This window comes from Gnatocerus cornutus, chromosome 4 (genome assembly GCF_029298725.1).
Source record: "Gnatocerus cornutus isolate USDA-ARS CGAHR chromosome 4, icGnaCorn1.1, whole genome shotgun sequence".
Classification (NCBI taxonomy): Eukaryota; Metazoa; Arthropoda; class Insecta; order Coleoptera; family Tenebrionidae; genus Gnatocerus; species Gnatocerus cornutus.
Window position 1 is genome coordinate 5,354,809 of NC_142236.1, and position 19,950 is coordinate 5,374,758.

General features: G+C 34.2%; 1 protein-coding gene across 1 annotated transcript; it reads right to left on the bottom strand.

The window, feature by feature from the left end:
* Positions 1-554: 554 nt before the first annotated feature.
* Positions 555-18,654, bottom strand: Scm (Polycomb protein Scm). Its single transcript, XM_088034520.1, has 4 exons — positions 17,739-18,654; positions 1,661-2,419; positions 1,284-1,531; positions 555-1,226 (listed from the first exon to the last, which is right to left on the bottom strand). The coding sequence occupies exons 1-4, from the start codon at positions 18,400-18,402 to the stop codon at positions 1,071-1,073; spliced, it is 1,827 nt and encodes a 608-aa protein (XP_087890646.1). The 5' UTR covers positions 18,403-18,654; the 3' UTR covers positions 555-1,070.
* Between the last annotated feature and the right edge of the window lie 1,296 nt (positions 18,655-19,950).

The window sequence follows — 19,950 nt, forward strand, 5'->3', positions numbered from 1 at the left end:
TACACATTCATTATTGGGTAAATTTTCCTTTAATTTTTAACGCACTATTTGATATTTCGAATCCACAGCCTGCTATTATTTATACGATTACAAAATTTAATAAATAAAAATAATGAAAAAATTAATTTTAACAATACAAACTAATAATTTTGAAATTTTAATTGCAGATATATCTGTTTTGATTGAAATAAGAAAAAGTGAGTGAAATAAGAAAAAATATAATTTCTTTGTAAAATGGAAAATAAACTTTTTTTCCCTCTTGTGAACTCAATCCGGAGACATACTGTATAATGAAAAGTTTTAACTCTAGCTATGAGTTTTATAGGTCGTTCCAAAGCTTTGCAAGTTTCTCTTAAAACTTGTAGAAAATAAATGTTGGTACAGCAAAACTTGAAAAAATCATTTTGCAAGAATATTTCTGAATCCGCTGAAGCAAACAGATTTCGGATTCGGAATTAGATCATTCGAGTTTAGAAATGACTTCCAACTTCTCCAGTACAATTTGTTCATTCTGCTAGGCCAGTAAAAACTGAAGTTAAAAAATACACAGAATCTTGGGATCATAATTATTTATTCTGAACTTTCAACAAGAATAAGTCATTCCGTTCAGCAGTCGTGCGGTCATTGTGTTCAAGACCATTCATACCTACGATCCTCTTATTTAAAATGACTGTTACATGCTGTAAACGATCTCAACACTTAAAATACTAAGGCAAAAGATGTTTACAAAAGACAACAAAGGTGTAACCTTGCCAAAACATTGACTGCATAGAATTATACATAACAAACTAAATGCGTGTTTCATTTTCTCAAAATGAAATCGTAATATCTCATCTTTATGAATACAAAAGCTCTTGGTGAAGCCAATACTGGAAAATTTAACTTCGCAAAGAACGCTTAATCTAAGGTCACTCTTATCTGTACAAGTTTATAGTCAACTTAAAAGTATTGCCAATTAAATTCTCGCAGTAATAACATAAGAGACTTGAACGTATCACAAACATTAGGAAAATCTACATTTCTAATATAAAATATAAACTTTGTGAGAGGTACGTAACAATTAAGCAATCTTATCTTCCTTGAAGGGAATTGTACCGTCTCCCTTTAGGCTCGTCCTTCAGTTCCGAGACAAATTTGCAGATTTTTAGTGCGGGGCCCAACTTCAGATCCATGTGCTTCATCATCATTTCAAGGTTCAAGAGGAGGAGCGCCTTGCCGTCGATTTCCTACAACGGAAAGTTTTTTATTTTTCATTGTCTCTTCGCTATTTAAAACCATCTTACGTGAGTCCTGAAGAGATCCGCATAGACTCCCATACTCGAATCCTTAGATTCAATAAATTGAATGACCTCTTCAATGTCCCACTCTTGAGTTGGGGTTTTTAGACGACTAGCTAGGGGAGACTCGGACAAATTGGAGGTATCACCGGGGGTTGTAGAGGTCGCTGCTTCTTGCTCCGGAGGCGGCTTACGCTTCGGGGGCGTGGGCTTCACATCACAGGCTGAACATTCCTTTTTCATAGTGTCTAAACCTGAAATTAGCAGCGTTAAAAGCTTGAAAGTTGAAAATGGGTTGGTAGCCCTGTCTCTCTGACAGTTATGACGTTTCTGAAGTGTCAAAGTGACGGAACTGCCAACATTAAAATCACGTCAATACGTACAGAACAAATTCTGGCAACATTCCAACGCCGGCGCCACCGCCGCGAAGACGCCCTCCAAATCCGCCGCCTTCACCACTTGCGGCAACTTGATAGTGTAAGTCGTCCCTAAATGCGTAATGACCATCTCCTCTCCCCTCAAAGCCCCCAGCCTCGCCAAAATCGTCTCTGATTTATGCGACGCCGCCAAAATCTTCCCAATCAAACTCTTCGCCGCTCCTTTCGCCGTCGCCTCCTCCACTTTGAGTGGTAACTGTCCAACATCAAACAGCGGTCCACCCAAACAACTCTTCTTGATATGTACCACGACGGGTGGCGGTGGTGGCGCTGAGGTGTCCGCTTCTGGGGCTTCCGCCACCGTTGAGGTGATTGGCGGTACGGGGGCTGTCAATGCCGGTTTGATTTTGTATCGACTATGACCAGTGTTGTTTTTTTGTCCAGGGGGTTGCATCGGATGACCTGATTTAGCGCACCACCCGACGGGGAAGATGTCTCTACTGTCATATTTGCACCAGTAATCGAAAGCTCCGCGCCAACCGTCGAAAGTGACGTGGATTTGGTCGTTTTTGACGGCGCCGACCGTGGCGCAGCAGATGAGTTGAGGGTTCTTCTTGTCGACAGCTTCGAGTTTTTGTCCGATTTGGAACAGGTTGCATTTGGGGCTGGGGGGCTCTTTTTGGAAAATGTTGGCGGGGGCCATCAAGGCGCCGTTGAGGGTCTTGGTGAGGAACATCGGCCAGGAACTGGCGTTCATTCGGAAACCTGGAAGACGAGAGATCGTCATTTAGGAAAATAAAAGTCATGTCGTAACTCATACATACAAGGTGTTTATAAATGTTTCTAGCATCAAGCGTAGCTATGGAATTCCTGTCGTACACTATTTTGCCGCTTTGTTTACTTAATGAATATAACTATCTTGAAAATTATTTATAATGTTACTTACTTCAATGACGTTTTAGTTATGGTTTTGTGCCCAAGTTTTTAATTTTCAGGTTTTAAACCACAACTGGAATAGTTTATTTCTCAAAATTTACTTTGCTTCATGTTTGAGGTTAACTGCAAATGTCAGTTGACAAATCTAAACTCACATTTGTAATGAGCGGCAAATTTCTTTGACATTTCATAGCCACCCTTGATGCTAGAAACATTTATAAACACCTTGTATTTTTTTATATGCATTATTTTTAACGTTTGATGAATTACACTATGTAACAACAAAAATAATTATGTTATTTTTTTCATATTTATCGTTAAAGACTGACGAACTTTCTGACATGTTATCTTTGGTTTTGTCGAAATGTCGTTATATTAAGAGAAAAAAAATATTTTCAAAAATTTCTGTTTTCCTCACTGCGAATTAAAAAGTGATCACAAGATGACAATGTAAATTATTTGCGGGTCTATTTATTTATATAGGGGGGTGTTATATAACAATTATATAAGTGAAACTCAAAGTAATTTCCGCGACGAAATTTTTGGGAAGCGTATAAAGACTATTTCGGCTTTAAAATCTCCAAATTGACTATGTCAAGGGTTCAATTTTTTTGTGAAAATTACCCCTCGAGTCTAAAGGCATGGTATCCGTGTGTCAATGACATTTACAAATCCCAGTATGTGAAGAACTTTAAGACCATTTCAGTAACTGCTATTTTGGGTTGTTGTTATTTTCCATTTGCTAACAAAAAGGAAAAGAACAAAAATTGTATTTTGAATTTTTAAGGTGAAACCGCATTTTATTTTAATAGTTTATTGTATTTATACAGGGTCCGGCAACACTTGTGTCCACCCCCAAAATCGTCTTTAATTTTAAAGATAAAATTTTGAAAATTTGCATTCGCTCACAGTTGACAAAGCTCTAAAATATGACGCAAAAATTTGTTTTTTATCACTAATAGTTTTGGCGTCGCGACGCCTTAAAAATGTAATTTTTAGTTAATTGTGAGGGTTTGTGATATCAACCCCTAATTTATTAAATTGACTTCAAAATTTGAGAAAAAAATGCTGTTTTATCAAGTTAGTTTCCAATTTCATTACGTCAAAATTGGGAACTACGTTTACACCCATCTGTCAACATCTTGTGTCACAAATGACATCTATCTTTTGGCTCGCTTTAGATTGTAACAAAAGTCTTAATTGGTGAAATTGTCGCTTTGTCGATGTAAATTAACGATTTCTGGTGTCCATAAAGTACAACATGCCCGTGTAAATCAAAATTAACCTTTATAAGAGTGAATGAAGTGACTTGTAAAATTTTGGTGTAAACGTAGTTTCCCGCTGCGCCGTCAGAATTTTGAAAACTAACTTGATAAAACTGCGTTTTTTTCGCAAATTTTATACACAATTTGCATTAGATTCAAAATAAAAACTCAGATATTTGTATCACAGTTATGTTGAAAAAAAAAATGAATTCGCGAATATTTCCGCAAAAACTCAAAAATCGCTAAAAATTATATTTCTTAGGCGTCGCGACGCCAACCAAACCGTGAAAAAAAAAACAAATTTTTGCGCAAGCTTCTAGAGCTTTGTCAACTATGAGCGTATGCAAATTTACAAAATTGTAACTTTAAAATTAAAGACGATTTTGGGGGTGGACACAAGTGTTGCCGGACCCTGTATATTGTTTTATTTTATGAATATAATTGTTAATTTTCCAAAGCGAGAAACAAATGAATTTATAATTTGTCTTAGGAACAACTCACACAATAGTTATTCGTTTCACTAGGCTAGAAAATAGTCTTTTGGAAATGCAAGGAAAGTATTGAAATCCTCGCCCTCCGAACATTTCCAAAACATTTTCTAGCCGAGTCAAACACGAAATTTTGTTCGCCGACAATTATTTATAGTTATTAATTTTGACTTTTGGTTTGAATTTGAAACGTCATACCCTCATTTAGGGGAATTTCATCAGCTGGGAAATAGTTTGGTAACACCCCAGTCAAATCAAACGAATGCAGATTAATTTAAATTCAATTGTGTTTCAGCAAATTTTTTTTTTACTTAATTATTTTCGAAGGTTATTGGCCTCCAAATCGGTACACAAAGTGACACAATCGACATTTATGCAGCGATGCCAACTTGCAAATAAAACCAACTATTCGAAATGTCACGTTTGGCTGCCTAGACATTCAAAAGGTGATTTTCTTGCCGCAAATGAGGATCACGAATGCCATGAAAAATGACGGATGCGCACAAATAATATTTATATTCTTTAAAAGAAAGCCAAATTGCAACTATATTAACAAAAAAACAGATAAATATGACTTTTCTAAAATTTTGTTTCAGTGTTATTATTCTTGTAGCCATCTCGCACCGTAGAAACGTATGTCTGAACTTGACAAAGAAACGTCAAATAATGGACAAATATGAAGTGACAGCCAACTAGATAAATGTACTGTTGGGATCGAAATTTTCGGGCACATCAAGTATCAAAAATTACTACACCGTTGCAATTCAACAATCATAATGTATGTACAGGTGTCCGGAAAGTCGCGCACCACCGTGAAACTGTATCATCTTATAATGTCATAGATCACCGGAAATAGTATATTAAAGAACATGTTTTATACTATTTTTTCGAATTTGCACCCTTTTTTTAAGAAAAAATTTAAATTTTCCAATTCTAAGACTTTTCGTTTTACACGATTGGTAATGGTTTTGTAACCACGACTTGCCACTTGATTTTCAAATTCAATTTAAAATTTGACATTTATTGAGTTTCACTATCACTGAATTTTGACTTAACGTAACCTAACCTCACAGCCAGTATTCCATCTATTATATTTAGGTACAATTATTGTTGGCCGCAAAAGAACAATTCAATTATATTGATACATTTTTTTGTTCACGCAGCAATTTATTAAACACGAATCGTAAAATCCAAATTGATCAAGAACTTGACAGGAAACAGGTGACAGCCAGACTAATTAGTTCTGCCAATTCTTAAAAAACAGAATTTCCTACTTTGAGTTCTTTTATAGATACCTATAAACGACTCCAAATTGAGTACTTTAATAGACCTATTAAAGTGGCAAATTCGAAAAAATGTTAAAAAAAAATCCATGTCTTCAATTTTTCGAGGTATGATGGATTGAAGAGGCAAAGTTTGATGCGAAAATGAACGGTTTCTGTGCAATAATTTTACGTTTAAATGAATTTGTTACCCAAAGGACATTTTGCGCAAAGGCATGGTGCAAAAAAAATCGGAAAAATCTTGCAAGAAATGCCTGAAAACTGAAGTTTTTGAATCAACAATCTCCATCAGTGTGGCATCGTTCACTTGAAACCATAGTTACATTACTCGTTCATGAGCCGACCTGACTAACGCCAACAATACAACAGCAACGTTACTATGGCTTTGAATACTAAAAATTTCAATTATTGGAGGAAAAGTTCAGCAATGTTGCCATTTTCCTAATTTTCTTTTGGTCTTCCTGTGAAAACAGAGAGCCTGGAATTTTTTTTAACATTTTTTTTGTACTCTGGAGGACCACCCAATTACCCCCTTTCAAGGTGGTGCGCCACTTTCCGGAGACCCTGTATAATTTTGCTCTATCTGGATTACTATAGAGTAAACACAGTTCGCAGACAATAATTGGATTCCGATGGTGTGGTGGTCTACCAATGTGGTGACAACCTAAGCAATAAAAGACCATGAGAATGGTCGGTTAGTGAATTCAACCCGGTCCAGGATGGTTGAATTTGCTATCAAAGACCTTGGAAAACGGCCAGGCGGGTGCACGTTGCAGAAATATGCACTTCATGAAGGAAATCGATGTTAAGGACTTGCAAGAAATAAGACAATGTCACTAGTTGGACCCACAATTGAAGGAATAAGGGGTGGAAAGTGAATCCGATATCTATGATAATAACAAGCCAACAAATTTTGGGCCTATCAGGTCAGGACTCAGAGATATTTGAACTATTTGTAAAATAAGTTTTTTCTTGGACATCCCTTGAAAAAGTCAGATAATATGATTATTATTATCGACGGCTTCAATAACCATAATTTCGTTTTTGGAATTCGTGGTCGAGTTTTGTTCTCTAATCGTTAACAAATTTTGTCAATAAGATGGGATAACAGCATCGGTACAACACACCCGCCGCTGCTGAATTCTTCTTGCATTTAACATAAATCAAAATCATATCGACTCTTTCATGATGAGAAAGCATTTTGCAAGGTGCGCAAAAGGTTTTAAAACATTGCAAAATGACATTGCAGTCAGGTGTGTACAAATTTCATGCTAAATAAAGTTAACGAAAGGTATCAAGTTATTCATGAAAATTGTATTTTTGTTTGCATTCGGTAGTCGTCAGGGTCGTCATGTTAGGTGAATCAGTCTGTATAACACAGGTGTTTTTGAAATACCAAACAAAACACAACAACTGGTGAAAACAAGTAGAAATAATTGACAAAAAATGTTGTAGGTAAAAGTCTTTTCGTTTTCGGTATAAAATTAATAGAATATTTGATCAAAATCTTTAGTTCGCCATTGGATTAAAGAAAATCTTGATTGCTTAACAACAATTTAAGATTTGTTCTTTAGGTGGAAATTTTCATCAGTGGTTTTCCAAGTAAGTAGTAAAAGGTTTTATTGCCGTTAGAAAAAAATAAAAAAGTCAATTCGATTCCTTAAGACTGCCAAAGAACGTGTTTAATTTTTGGCAGTGTTTTTAGAAAGAACCCTGTATGTACATCATTAACCATAATAAAATAAACTTCAGAACAAACTATGTATAGAAGTCGCCGAGAGAGTTAGTTGTTGTCAAGATATTTGCGAAGAGCTGATGAACATTACGAAAAACGACCAATTGTTGTAAACTTTAATACTTTTTTGTATGGAATTTCTGTCGAGCACTTCTGTAACTTTCCAAGATTTTAGGAAAAACCAAAGAAAAACCTAAAAAAAACCATTTTTCAAGAATACGTATCTCTGAATCCGAACCCTTGCTCACATTCGGAATCAGGAGAAAATTTAACTTTAGAAATGACTTTCCACTTCTCCAGTACATTTTTTTTTCCTAAATTTGCTAGCTAGTGTCATTTTTTTAAATGCCGATAAAACACACGAGCAGAAGTAGGAATAATAAAAACTTTAAAAACACAAGCCAAAAAAGAAACAGAAGAACAAAAAATATAAAATGCAAATTCTTAACGGACTGCGCCGCTAAATTAACGCAAAATTTGAATATTTTTTTTTAATAATTATAAAAATGTCTGGTTATTAAAGCAAATTAGACACTTCAGAAACAAATTTTTTACAAAGAATTGCAAACAACAAAAGTGGCAAAGTGGTATTATTCGTGATATACCCGATTAAATTCCTGACTTCTTACTTAGAGATATTTTGCCACATTAATGTTAAATCAGTCAATGAAATTGTTAGTTCTGAAAGAATTACAGAATGCTGATGTGTTTAATTTGCATTTTCGGATTGTCCTATAAAGGCTCTATTAAATTTCAATGACCGCCGGTGTTTAATAAGAACGTAATTGGTAAATGTTTTAATTCAAATTAAGTTAATAAAAATCCCAATAAATATTTCAAATTAACCAAAATCGCAAGTGATTTAAAATCATTTTACAGTAGACCCTCGATTATCTGAGTAACGTCTGGTTTTGAATTCCTCCGCGTTATCCGATCTAATCCGGAATTTTATCCGATTTTTCCAGAAAATAAATAATTTACACAAAAAATGCCGTATTTGGTCCGGCGTCTTGATTGTTCTTGAAGTTGCAATTCTGTGTATGTATACAAATCTATTATAACTGCGATAAAACTCGTAACCCAGTCAACAAAGACAATGAAATCGACATAATTCCAGAAGTTTCGAAATTTTTGTCAATTGTACAACAAATAAAAAGAATATAAGTTGATTTTTCATTTTTTACATTTTTACATGTTTACATTTTTTATTTTAAACAGTCTTCGTATTATCTGAGTTTTTTCTTATCCGAGCCGGGGCTAGTCCACATTAGCTCGGTTAATCGGGACTCTACTGTACAGGGTCCGCCAACACTAGTGTCCCGGGCCAAAATCGCTATTAATTATGAAGCAATAAAATTAATTTTTTTTGTACATGAAGAGGAAACGGAGCGCTACAAACTGATGTAATCAGTTTTACTCTTGTGTGAACCATATGTGAAATAAACGCAAAAAACCACGTTTTTCAAAAATCAAAATGAAGAAAATGGTAGGGCACCCAACCAGTCTATTTTTCACCAAAAAGATGAAAATGATATTAAAATGTGAATTAAAATATGTGGTACCGAGATATTAAATGATTCTTAAAAATCGTTTTAACTCCCTTATAAGATTTATGATCTTGCATCCAAGCCGCAAACTGGCCCCTAAGTACCTAGGAGATTACCATGGACCTGATAAAGGGCCCCACAAACCTCGTTCGTGCACGACGTTTTTGAACGTCGGGTCAAACTGTTGGAACGAAGAACGAAGCCGGACGGCGCCACACACCTTCGGTAATTTTTGGTCGGTTTTGAAGCGATAAACAAAATCATAGTGTTGTCAGTGGCGGCCCGGTGGCTTCCTACATGTTTTTAAAAAATTCCAGAAAATATCAATTGTTATAATTTCAGAATGCGTTGATTTCTTTTACTTCAGATTAACAAGATTTATTTATTAAATTAAATAAAGTGAAATGTAACCAAATTATAAAAAAAAATGAATCAATAAATTTCGCAAAATATAAAATGAGCTAGTAGTAAGAGAATCCATTTGTGATTAATCAAGGTTAATCAAAGATTTAGCAAATTAATTAATTAGTCGGTTAATTAGCCTAATAACCTATTAATTGCTTTTTAATGGGGTATTAATTAGTTGCTAAAAGTGAAAGTGTAAATTAATTAGATAAAGTAAATCGATTAAACAATTAATTATTTGTTTAATTAATTAAATAATCAATTAATTGTTTTTTAATTAGATGTCAAAGTAAAAGTGTTAATAATAACTGATTACAAATTTGATATAAAAGTAAATGTTTCAATTAATGAAACATTCTAATTACATATAATGACGTGATAATTACACTGTGCTCGAATTGCAATCTTTTTTTCCTCAACAGGTTGGGCATCCCTGGGGTAAATCTTAATTAAGTATGTTAAATACAACAGTGCTTACCGTGTTTAAATGTTAGCTCGCGTTTTCGAAATTTTGCAATTTTAAAATTTTCCGTTTTAAAATTTTTGCTTTTTAATTTTGACTTTTTGGAATCTTTTAGAGCTTTCCAAAACCTTGCATAGACGATGCGTGAACGTTCTAGAAGTTTTCAGCCAACCTCCTACTCCGTGGTCAGGTCAGGTGGTCAAAATTATAGAATGACCATAAGTGGAAAATGTGTGTCGAGTTAAAAGTAGTGGCGTTTTTAAAAGGTATACAAACGGGTTATACCAAAAATATGTGCTATATGTGCTGGCCTTTAAGGAAGGAATTTAGATTGCGTCAAAACAATATAATAAAAGTGCCTATCGAAAAAATTTGATTACCACAGCTTTACATCAAACTAGGAATAGTAAAAAAAAATATTAAAAATGCTTAAAAAGCATTAAACCCAGAAGGAAATGTATTTAATGAATTGCAAATGTTAAAAAAAAAAACAAAAACTAAGAGAAATTTGTTTTCTGCAAAAACTTTTAGTAAAACCGATTTACCTCCTTGAATCTAGTTGTGTGCTAACAATTTTGTTAGTTTATGTGTGTGGCATTGATTTTCTATTATTTAAGTTCAATAAATAGTCAATAAATTTTAAAAATTGCGTTTTGATTGGGTCTAGTGTTAAAAATTGTCAAACTTAAATTATTCGCAAATGCGAGCTAACTTTTAAATAAAATTCATATTATTGGATTCAGCGTATGCGGCTGTTTGACCCACCAAGTGCCCAGCTTGTTGCATTTTGCAGCTAGCAGTGTTAGTGATCAAATGAAAAAATTTAATTTATTCGATTAGAAATTAATTAGGGCTTTCTAATTTGATGTCAAATTAATTTATCATTATTCGTTCATTAATTTGTCGTTAAATAAAGTGATGATGAGTCTGATTAAATTTCTAATCAAATTAATTAAAACTTTCCCTTTGATCACTAATTATTACGTCATTAAGATGTAATTAATAATGGGCCTTTCTTACTACTAAGCTTCCGAAATTAGCGCTTATAAATTAATATTCTAGGTATAAGTATAAATGTAGTAAATTAATTTCCTACCACAGTTGCAATACGAAGGAAAATATGTGCAAATTAAATGTGCAATCAAATCTTTTTCAAAAATTAAAGTAGTTAATTTGAATCACAGCTGATGATTTCCGAAATCAAATTAAATAATGAGTACATATTCAATTAATAGGCTTGACATTTTCTGAAACGCACTCGGATTATTCCAAATTATGGACGAAAGAGTTAATAAAACGAGTGACTGTTGGCCAGTTAAACTATTATTATAGAAGAGTTGAGATAGGCAGCAGCTGAAGACTGTTGAAAGCAAAATAGCACGAACGACACTGAAAAAGCACGACGGTTTTTGCCCACACACCTCGTGTTTGCCCGAACCGATGGAACGAAGACGGACGGATTTCAAAGTTTTCTGATATTTTGAAACGACGGTTTTTGCCCATAGACCTCGGTTTTTCCGACCGTTCGTTCCAACCGTCGAAACCGTCGTTCAAAACCGTCGTGCAAGAACGAGGTTTGTGGGGCCCTTAACAAACAGTCGGTCCGTCCGATGGAAGACTCAGCCCATTGTGGGTAAAAATATTGCCCATCATAAATCGCTTAGTAGGGACTAGTTTGCGAGGAAGAGTCAATTGTCGTAAACCTGTCTAAATTTTAAGAATTATTTAATATCTCGTTACCAGATATTTTAATTCAAATTTTAATATCATTTTCATCCTTTTGACAAAAAATAGGGCAGGTTGAGGTTTCCACTATTTTCTCCATTTTGATTTTTGAAAAACGTAGTTTTTTGCGTTTATTTCACATATAGTCAACACAAGTGGGGGCTATTCGGGTGTCAATAGATGGCGCTACTAAACTACAAAATGGCGGTTTTAACGGTGAACAACAGTATCTAACAAGCAAAAAAATTTGCATTTTTGTTTATTTAAAATGCCCTATGATGCAGATAATTGTCTTAAAGATACAAGCATTCTTCGGACATTTAAAAGAAGGCTGTTGTGGACTTATGCCGGTTCAGATTAATAGTTCTTGACGATTTTTTTCTGTAATTCGGCTCTGGTTTTAAAAGAAAGTTACATGCAGGGCTAGTCACGAGAAGATTACTTCTGAAAATGATTTTTTCGCAACCCAAAATACTAATTTCTTAAGTCACTTGATACAACTCGAATCAGAAATGAAATGCTGAATCCACGATTGCTTAGGCTTTGACAGTGCCACTTTGACAATTACGGAAAAGAAGGTTACGTGAGTGTCCATGGACAACCCAGTTCAGTTTCGATGTGGATATCTTTATCATCATGTCACTTTTCTCATCATTTGTATAAGACATTGTGACGGGTTTCTCAACTCAACCTAACAATTATTGGTCGAGCAGCTACAGCTTCGGTATAGGACAGATTAATAGAGGTACTTTGAAGAAATAGGGCTCTAAGGAAGCAAAATTAATAACAAAGACGAAATTTAAATTAACAATGTCAAAGTGACATTCACCACCCCAAAGCAATCGTGGATTCAGCATTTTATTTCTAATTCTGGGAGTATCGAGTAGTACAGGATTTTAGTATTTTGGGTTGCGGAAATATAATTTTCAGAAGTAATCTTCTAGTGACTAGCCCTGTATTTATATAATAGTCACGGAAATGATACATCTATGGCTATTGAATGTTTTCCAACATTTTTTTTGCAAGTAAAATCCATAAACTAACACCAACGTAGCTGTATTTGGCTTTTTTCAATTTTATATTTTTAGTGCCTGCGTTTCTACCAATTTTCAATATCTCATGAAACAAATTGTTACTACAAGACTTCTTCGAACATTTAACAGCGTCAGTGAGCCTGATTTGTTTAGTTAAGTTAACATTTCTTGCCATTTTACTCTTGAACAATGACACATTTGACCATTGAAATACTGAACAAAACGACAAATCACTTTAGTCATACGCAGGAAAGGGCCTAGACACAAAGTAAAAGTATTTCAAACTGTTAATTTGCAAAATTCAACAACGAAAACGGTTCAAAAAAACTTTTCAAAGACAGGCCGTTTTTGTTGTTCACCGTTTCGGCGTTTCAGACGAACGACGATAGATGTCGCACTCTTCGCCAATTTTTCCAAGAGTAAAAATGATCACATCAGTTTGTAGCGCTCTGTTTCCTCTTCATGTACAAAAAAAAAAAAAATATTTTTATAGCTTCATAATTAATAGCGATTTTGGCCCGGGACACTAGTGTTGGCGGACCCTGTACATACATATTTTAAACCTCGTTTTAAACTGACGTTTATACGTTTTAATAAAGATACAGTAAAACCTGCAAACGTGATAAAATTTAGATTTCTAAATTTGTTTTATAAAAAATAGATGTTACAATTAAAACAGACTAAGAAATAGATACGTAAAAGAAAAAAAAAGAAATAAATTATAGCAATTGTCTTCGCGACGGAAGATAGTACATAATAAGAGGAATCGTCTGCACGAAACATAAAATATTCACACGCGTTGTATTCAATAAATTTCCCCCAAGTATTCCACATTAATAATTCACTTTGATTTGAATCAATAATTATCGAAATAAAATAGTAAAGTTTTCAATTAGCTACACTATCCTTTTATAATGAGACAACAATTAACATCATTAGAAGCAACATCGAGTTGATTAATGTTGGGCACGTAAAAATCGAAAACTTAAGACAATGAATATCTAACTTTCCATTAAAAGTAATAGTTACATATTTTATTAGTACACCCCAGCTAATATTATATGCGTCATCCATTTTAATAGGAACGTACAGTCGAATCCCTCTATAACCTATAACCCGGTTATAGCGAGGTGGGATTTTAAAGCAAAATCGTAAATCGTAAATACTCGTTATAACAAAAAATCATACAAAGTTTACGACTTTTTTGAGAAGTACTCATTTCTGGGAAGTGCAACGAGTGTTATTCTTCCTTTCGAGTTTATTCGATCCACGTGCGATTCGATGAAAACATTACAATACGAAACGTTACCAAGAAGTCTTACTGTCTTAATAAAAAAAGATGTGCGCTATTTTTATGTTCTTTATACACTGTGGTCCGTGAGCTATGAAAATGTATTGTGGGTTGCAGTTTGCAATGGTGCATGTACAGATGTTCCAAAATTGCCGCAAAGAATGAGATATAGGTCCGGCAACACTTGGGTCCACCCCAAATTTCAAAAATTTGCCTACGCTCCTAGTTATACAAGGTGTTTATAAATGTTTCTAGCATCAAGGGTGGCTATGAAATGCCAAAGAAATTTGCCGCTTATTACAAATGTGGATTTCGATTTTTCAACTGACATTTGTAGTTAACCTTAATCATTGAGCACAGTAAGTTTTGAGAAGAAAACTGTTCTAGTTGTGATTTGAAACCCAAAAATCAAAAATTTTGATACAAAACCGTAACAGAAACGTCGTTGACGTAAGTGACATTATAAATAATTTTCAAGATAGTTATATTCAGCATGAAAACAAAGCGGCAAAATGGTGCACGGCAGGAATTCCAAAGCCACCCTTGATACTAGAAACATTTATAATCACCTTGTACAAAACTCTAGAAGTCAACTCATTTTTTTATCACCGATAGTTTTGGCGTCGAGACTCCTTAAAAATTTAATTATTGGTTAATCGTAAGGGTTTGGAAAATCAACCCCTAATTTAATTTTTTTTCAATATAAATGTGTTAAAAATATTTCAGTGAGCATTTTAGATTCAAAATTTGAGAAAAAAAATGCTGTTTTATCAAGTTCGTTTCAAAAAACTATGTTTACACCCAACTGTCAACATGTCATCAATTCTTTCGTTTGCTTTAGATTTTAACCAAAGTCCTACATGGTAAAATTGTCGCTTTGTCGATGTTAATTAACGACTTCTGCGTCCAGAAAGTGCAACATGCCCGAGTTAATCAAAATTGGCCATCATACGAGTAAATGAAGTGACTTGTAAAAATTTGGTGTAAACGTATAAAATAAAAACTCAAATATTTGTATCACAGTTATGTTGAAAAAAAAATTGAAATTGCGAGTATTTCCGCAAACTCAAAAATTGCTAAAAATTATACTTCTGAAAACCGTAAGTGTTGCCGGACCCTGTATAATTAAAATTTTATTTTGTTGTGCCAGTTCTAAGAAATTTTAACATTTATCAAAGATAATTTGACAACATTGTAACAATAATTCTTTAATATTTGTTGCCAAATTGAAATAAATCAAAAAATCATAAAAATTTATAATTCAGTCTAAAAATCATAAAAAGAATTGTGGAAATCGTGTAATTTAACATAGTGCATCAATTTTAAAGCGGTATAACCTTCTTTAGGGGCCAAAAATTAAAACATTATTGTTCATATTAATGAGTTCTATCTTGTTGTATGTTTTTTTGCAGCAATTTTAGATCGCCTGTATTTGGTTTTGTTTGTACTCACAATATTATTTATGATATTCGTTTTATTAAAAATGATATGTAGAGTCCGGCAACACACCCAAAAAATGTCTATAATTACAAAGATGAAAAGTTTGTAGTTTGAGTTTTTATGAAACTTGAGTTTTGAGTTTTTGGGGACCCTGTATACAGGGTCCGGCAACACTTGTGTCCACCCCTAAAATTGTCTTTAATTTTAAAAATAAAATTTTGAAAATTTGCGTACGCTCATAATTGACAAAGCTCTAGAAACTGACGCAAAAATTTGTTTTTTATCACCGATAATTTTGGCGTCGCGACGCCTTAAAAATGTAATTTTCAGCTAATTGTGAGGGTTTGTGAAATCTACACTTAATTTAAATTTTTTTCAATATAAATGTGTTAAAAATATCTCAGTTGTCATTTTAGATTTAATGCAAATTGTATTCAATATTTGAGGAAAAAAATGCAGTTTTATCAAGTTAGTTTCCAATTTTATTACGTCAAAATTGGAAACTACGTTTACACCCATCTGTCAACATCTTGTGTCACAATTGACATCTTCGCTTTAGATTGAAAAAAAACTGTTTTACTTGGTCAAATTGTGACTTTGTCGATGTTAATTAACGATTTCTGGTGTTCAAAAAGTGCAACATGCCCTAGTTAACAAATTTGACTTTCATACGAGTAAATGAAGTGACATGTGAAATTTTGGTGTAAACGTAGCTTGCCACTGCGCCGTCATAATTTTGAAAAGTAACTTGATAAAACAGCGTTTTTTTCGCAATTTTTAAACACAATTTCCATTAGATTTAAAATAAAAACTCAAATGTTTGTATCACAGGTATGTTGAAAAAAATTTGAGTTTGCGAGTAAACCGCTAAAAATTATACTTCTTAGGCGTCGCGACGCTAAACAAACCGTAATAAAAAACAAGTTTTGCGTCAGCTTTTAGAGCTTTATCAACTATGAGCGTACGCAAATTTTCAAAATTTTGTCTCTAAAATTAATAACGATTTTGGGGGTGGACACAAGTGTTACCGGACCCTGTATAGTGTGTCCCAGAACGCTCGCACTTTCTTTTAAAGGGACGTTTTCCAACAAAATCCGATATCATTTTTGTATCGTACAATGTTCAGGGACTTAAGTTTCTGAGTTACAAAGACTTTAATTTGGCCAATCACAGTCCATAAATCGCTAGATAGTGTTCTGTTGCCAAGTTACCAATAATTTTTCCTTGTACTACACGTCGATGCGCTGTGATTAATCAACTTAAAATGTTTGTGTTTGACTTGAATACTACAAATGCCTTGACATTGGGTGGTTCAAAAATCATCTCAGATTTCGATAGAGAATTTCCCATCAAAATAAAGTGCGATAGTTCTGGAACACTGTATAATTACACAATATTTTATTATACCCAATATAAAGAAAACCCGATTATAACGAGCCATTTTAGTGTGCTTATCGCGAGATTTCACTGTAACACCATGTGATCCAACTGCATACCGAGGCTGCAAAAACTGAAATGGGTTGGTAACCATTCTCTGTTGATTAAATTGAACATTTCTGAATAGTTACGGCGTTTTAACATAACATCAAGGCTACCAACAGATTTCACATTCCAAAACCGCTTGGACGCTGTTTTTATTCCCTCATACAGTATAACCCGTTGTGTACAGTAGGATGCAAAAAAATTGCTGTGAAATATACAAGTGGCCACCTACGACTTTGCAGTCCAATATCTTTGTTGTTTATAAACGCATTTTATTGAAATTTAAAACCAAGATAACTGAAGAGGGTAAGGAAATTATTGCAATGCATTGAGACATAAAGCGTTATGAGAATGTGTGAAAAATTGTCAAAAAGCAGAGTCAGCAAGGGTGCACAAAATCTAAATCGTTTTAAGAAAATGACTCTTAATTTTTTGCGCTAGTAAACATTCTGAATCTATACATTTATCCATTAAAAAAGTTGCTAAAATTGCAATTTTATCTGCATCTAGGCAGGCCATGCGTTTTGAACGTATGTCGGCTTGTTACTCGAAAACTGTCAAATTACTCGAATATTTAGATTTCATACGTCAGCTCCGGTGGTGTTAGTTACGCGATATCTTTTTTTCTCAGAGCTAACTGCCAATGAAAGTTTAATGGGTCATAAGATATTTTATTCATTAGGTGAAATGACTAGACTACGCGGATTAATGAAAGTGTTTAAAGGTTAACCCTGTTTAAATAAATACGACTTCAATTTTTGTCAATTACCCATAATGAATGTTCAATCCAAGACATACGTTTTATGTGTTTTGCATAGCAGACCTGATCAAAAACCTTTCCTATCATCTAATCGCTATGAGACTAAAACTGAATCATTCTGTTAGTTAAAGAAAGCTATTGGATCACAAAGTTGAAAAAAATAGTTAATAGGACTGTAACAATCAGATAAAATAGCGATTTCGCGCCAATTTTTCAACAAGTGATTTTACCTAACGGGGGCTGCAGCATTCCTCCAGACTTCTCACAGTGGCCTACAGGGTTGATCTCCCTTGAATCCACCAATCTCCAGAAGTCATTCTTGTTGTCACTTCCATCGAGCCTTAATCTTAACCTAGACCCAAGTACTGTAATCACTGTTGCAATACACGTCGATGTCACATTTCTAGGATCCAAAGCTTCCAACTTCATCGAAACTTTAAACTCATTTAATGGGGGCTCCAAAGCCTGTTTAAAACAATTCGCTGGGGCCGCTATCGAGTTCGTTTCTTTGAGGTATTCATCCCAGTCAAACGGTTGATATGTCTCATACTGAAAAGGTCCTGGAGATCCATCTAACGGTGTCGTGGGGGCGACAGCCCCCACACGATTCTGCACTTCTGTTTTCTTCTGATATTTATTCATGCAATACGTCGAGCAGAAATCTTTCGAAGGTGTGTTCGTCCCTCTGATTACATTATCGCATTGAAGACAGGCCCCTTTAACGTAGGCTTTGCGGAACTCGGCGAGACATGTCTCGGAACAGAACTCTTTTTTTCCGTTCGTTGTGGGGAGCACGTATTTTAAAGGGAGTTTACCCTCGTTGCACCATGTACAAGAAACCGTCTTTTTCGGGGGGCGACCGCGAGCTTTGACGGGTTGAGGGTTGCTTGACATGGTTAAATTTGAAATGCCATCAGTTTACCTCCAAAATACGGGAAGTTCAGAGTGCCGGTTTTGGGGGTTTGATGCACTTTTTACACTATTTACATGTCACAGGCGCGGGGGCTCACATTGGAAAAAACAGGCTTTAGACACTTAATTCGTGTAATGACGGAAATTTCGAGAGAAGCTGGAAAAACATTAACATGTCAACGACGTCAAAGAAAATGTCAACAACGCGTTGCTGTTTGCGGCAGAGGTACCAACTGCGCCGACCGAGTCTCTAGAATGACGCTTTGATCGGTCCAGTGGCGTATCAAACGGACGATAATCATTTTATGTTCGAGAATGATTTATTAAACAGTCCTGTAATTAATGCATTTTTAACGAATTTCTGTTCGATAACGCATTTCATACCAAATTGCATTGTGCATTGTACCTCCCCAAAAATAAAATATTGTAAAACACAATGAACAACAAAAGGGGGCGCCTTTGGAGAATCGACTTTTGGGCGGGTAATTTGAATTATTATAAGTTCATCCTCCAGTAAATATACGAAAATGAAGTCATAAATTGACTAATTCATTTATTTTCACAAATTATAAGCTATAGAAAACTTGTCCCAACGCTTTGTAGAGCTCATGGGTACTATACTTATACCGGCTGTACCCGAAAATCAGGTATTCCCTTTAAATTTTTGAAATAACAATACAGTAGAACCTCGATTATTACTTTTGCTTCCAATGTTAGAAAACATAAAATTTAGAATTTTACCAGTAACGGTTGGTGTGAGATTTAAGTCAGTGCAGAGAGGTAAAACAAAATTACGAGTTAAAATTTTTGGAAAAGTTGCTTCGTTTTTGCTCTCTACGTTAAAAACTGGATTTGCCAGGCGGTTGATTTTCAGCGAACACCTGGTATTATTATTGGCGCTTTATAAAATGAGATTTAAACTTAAATACATACAAATGTGCAATACCATATCTATCTTTGGCTCTTCAGTTATCTCGGTATTAAATTTAATTAAAATCCACTCCTAAGCCACAAACATATCGATTTCTAAAATTTCACGTTTTTTATATGCAGATTAATTCTTTTTTCAGTTTTTATAACATTATAAATAATCTTTCAATTGACATTTAGACTTGTATACACTCTTATAACTTATTTTTTCAAATTCGACACAATTTATAGACTGATAAATTCACTGAAGACAAATTAATATTGGAGAAATCGGCTGAAAAGTGCTTAAAATCTGCAAAATTCGTCGATAAATCAACTAAATATGAAGCTAAACGACGATTTTCTTTATGAACAGATGGTTTATGAGGCTGTATCTGCAAAGAAAAGATCGAAATGCATAAAATAATGCAGTTTTATCAAGATGCAACGGTTAAATCTGCTGAAATGTTCTTGAAATCCGCAAAATTTGTCGAAAAATCAACTAAAATTGAAGCTAAACGTCAAATTTCTCCATAAAGAAACGGTTTTTGAAGCTGTATCTGCAAAGTAGGGATCTAAATGCATGAAATAATGAAGTTTTATCAAGATCCAATGGTTATA

Bases quoted from the DNA above. Each gene is read 5' to 3' on its own strand.
- Scm (XM_088034520.1), bottom strand. From the start codon at position 18,402: ATGTCAAGCAACCCTCAACCCGTCAAAGCTCGCGGTCGCCCCCCGAAA. The intron at 1,532-1,660 runs GTACGTATTGAC...TGCTAATTTCAG, and splicing joins ATGTTGCCAGAATTTGTTCT to GTTTAGACACTATGAAAAAG. The intron at 1,227-1,283 runs GTAAGATGGTTT...TTTCCGTTGTAG, and splicing joins CGGATCTCTTCAGGACTCAC to GAAATCGACGGCAAGGCGCT.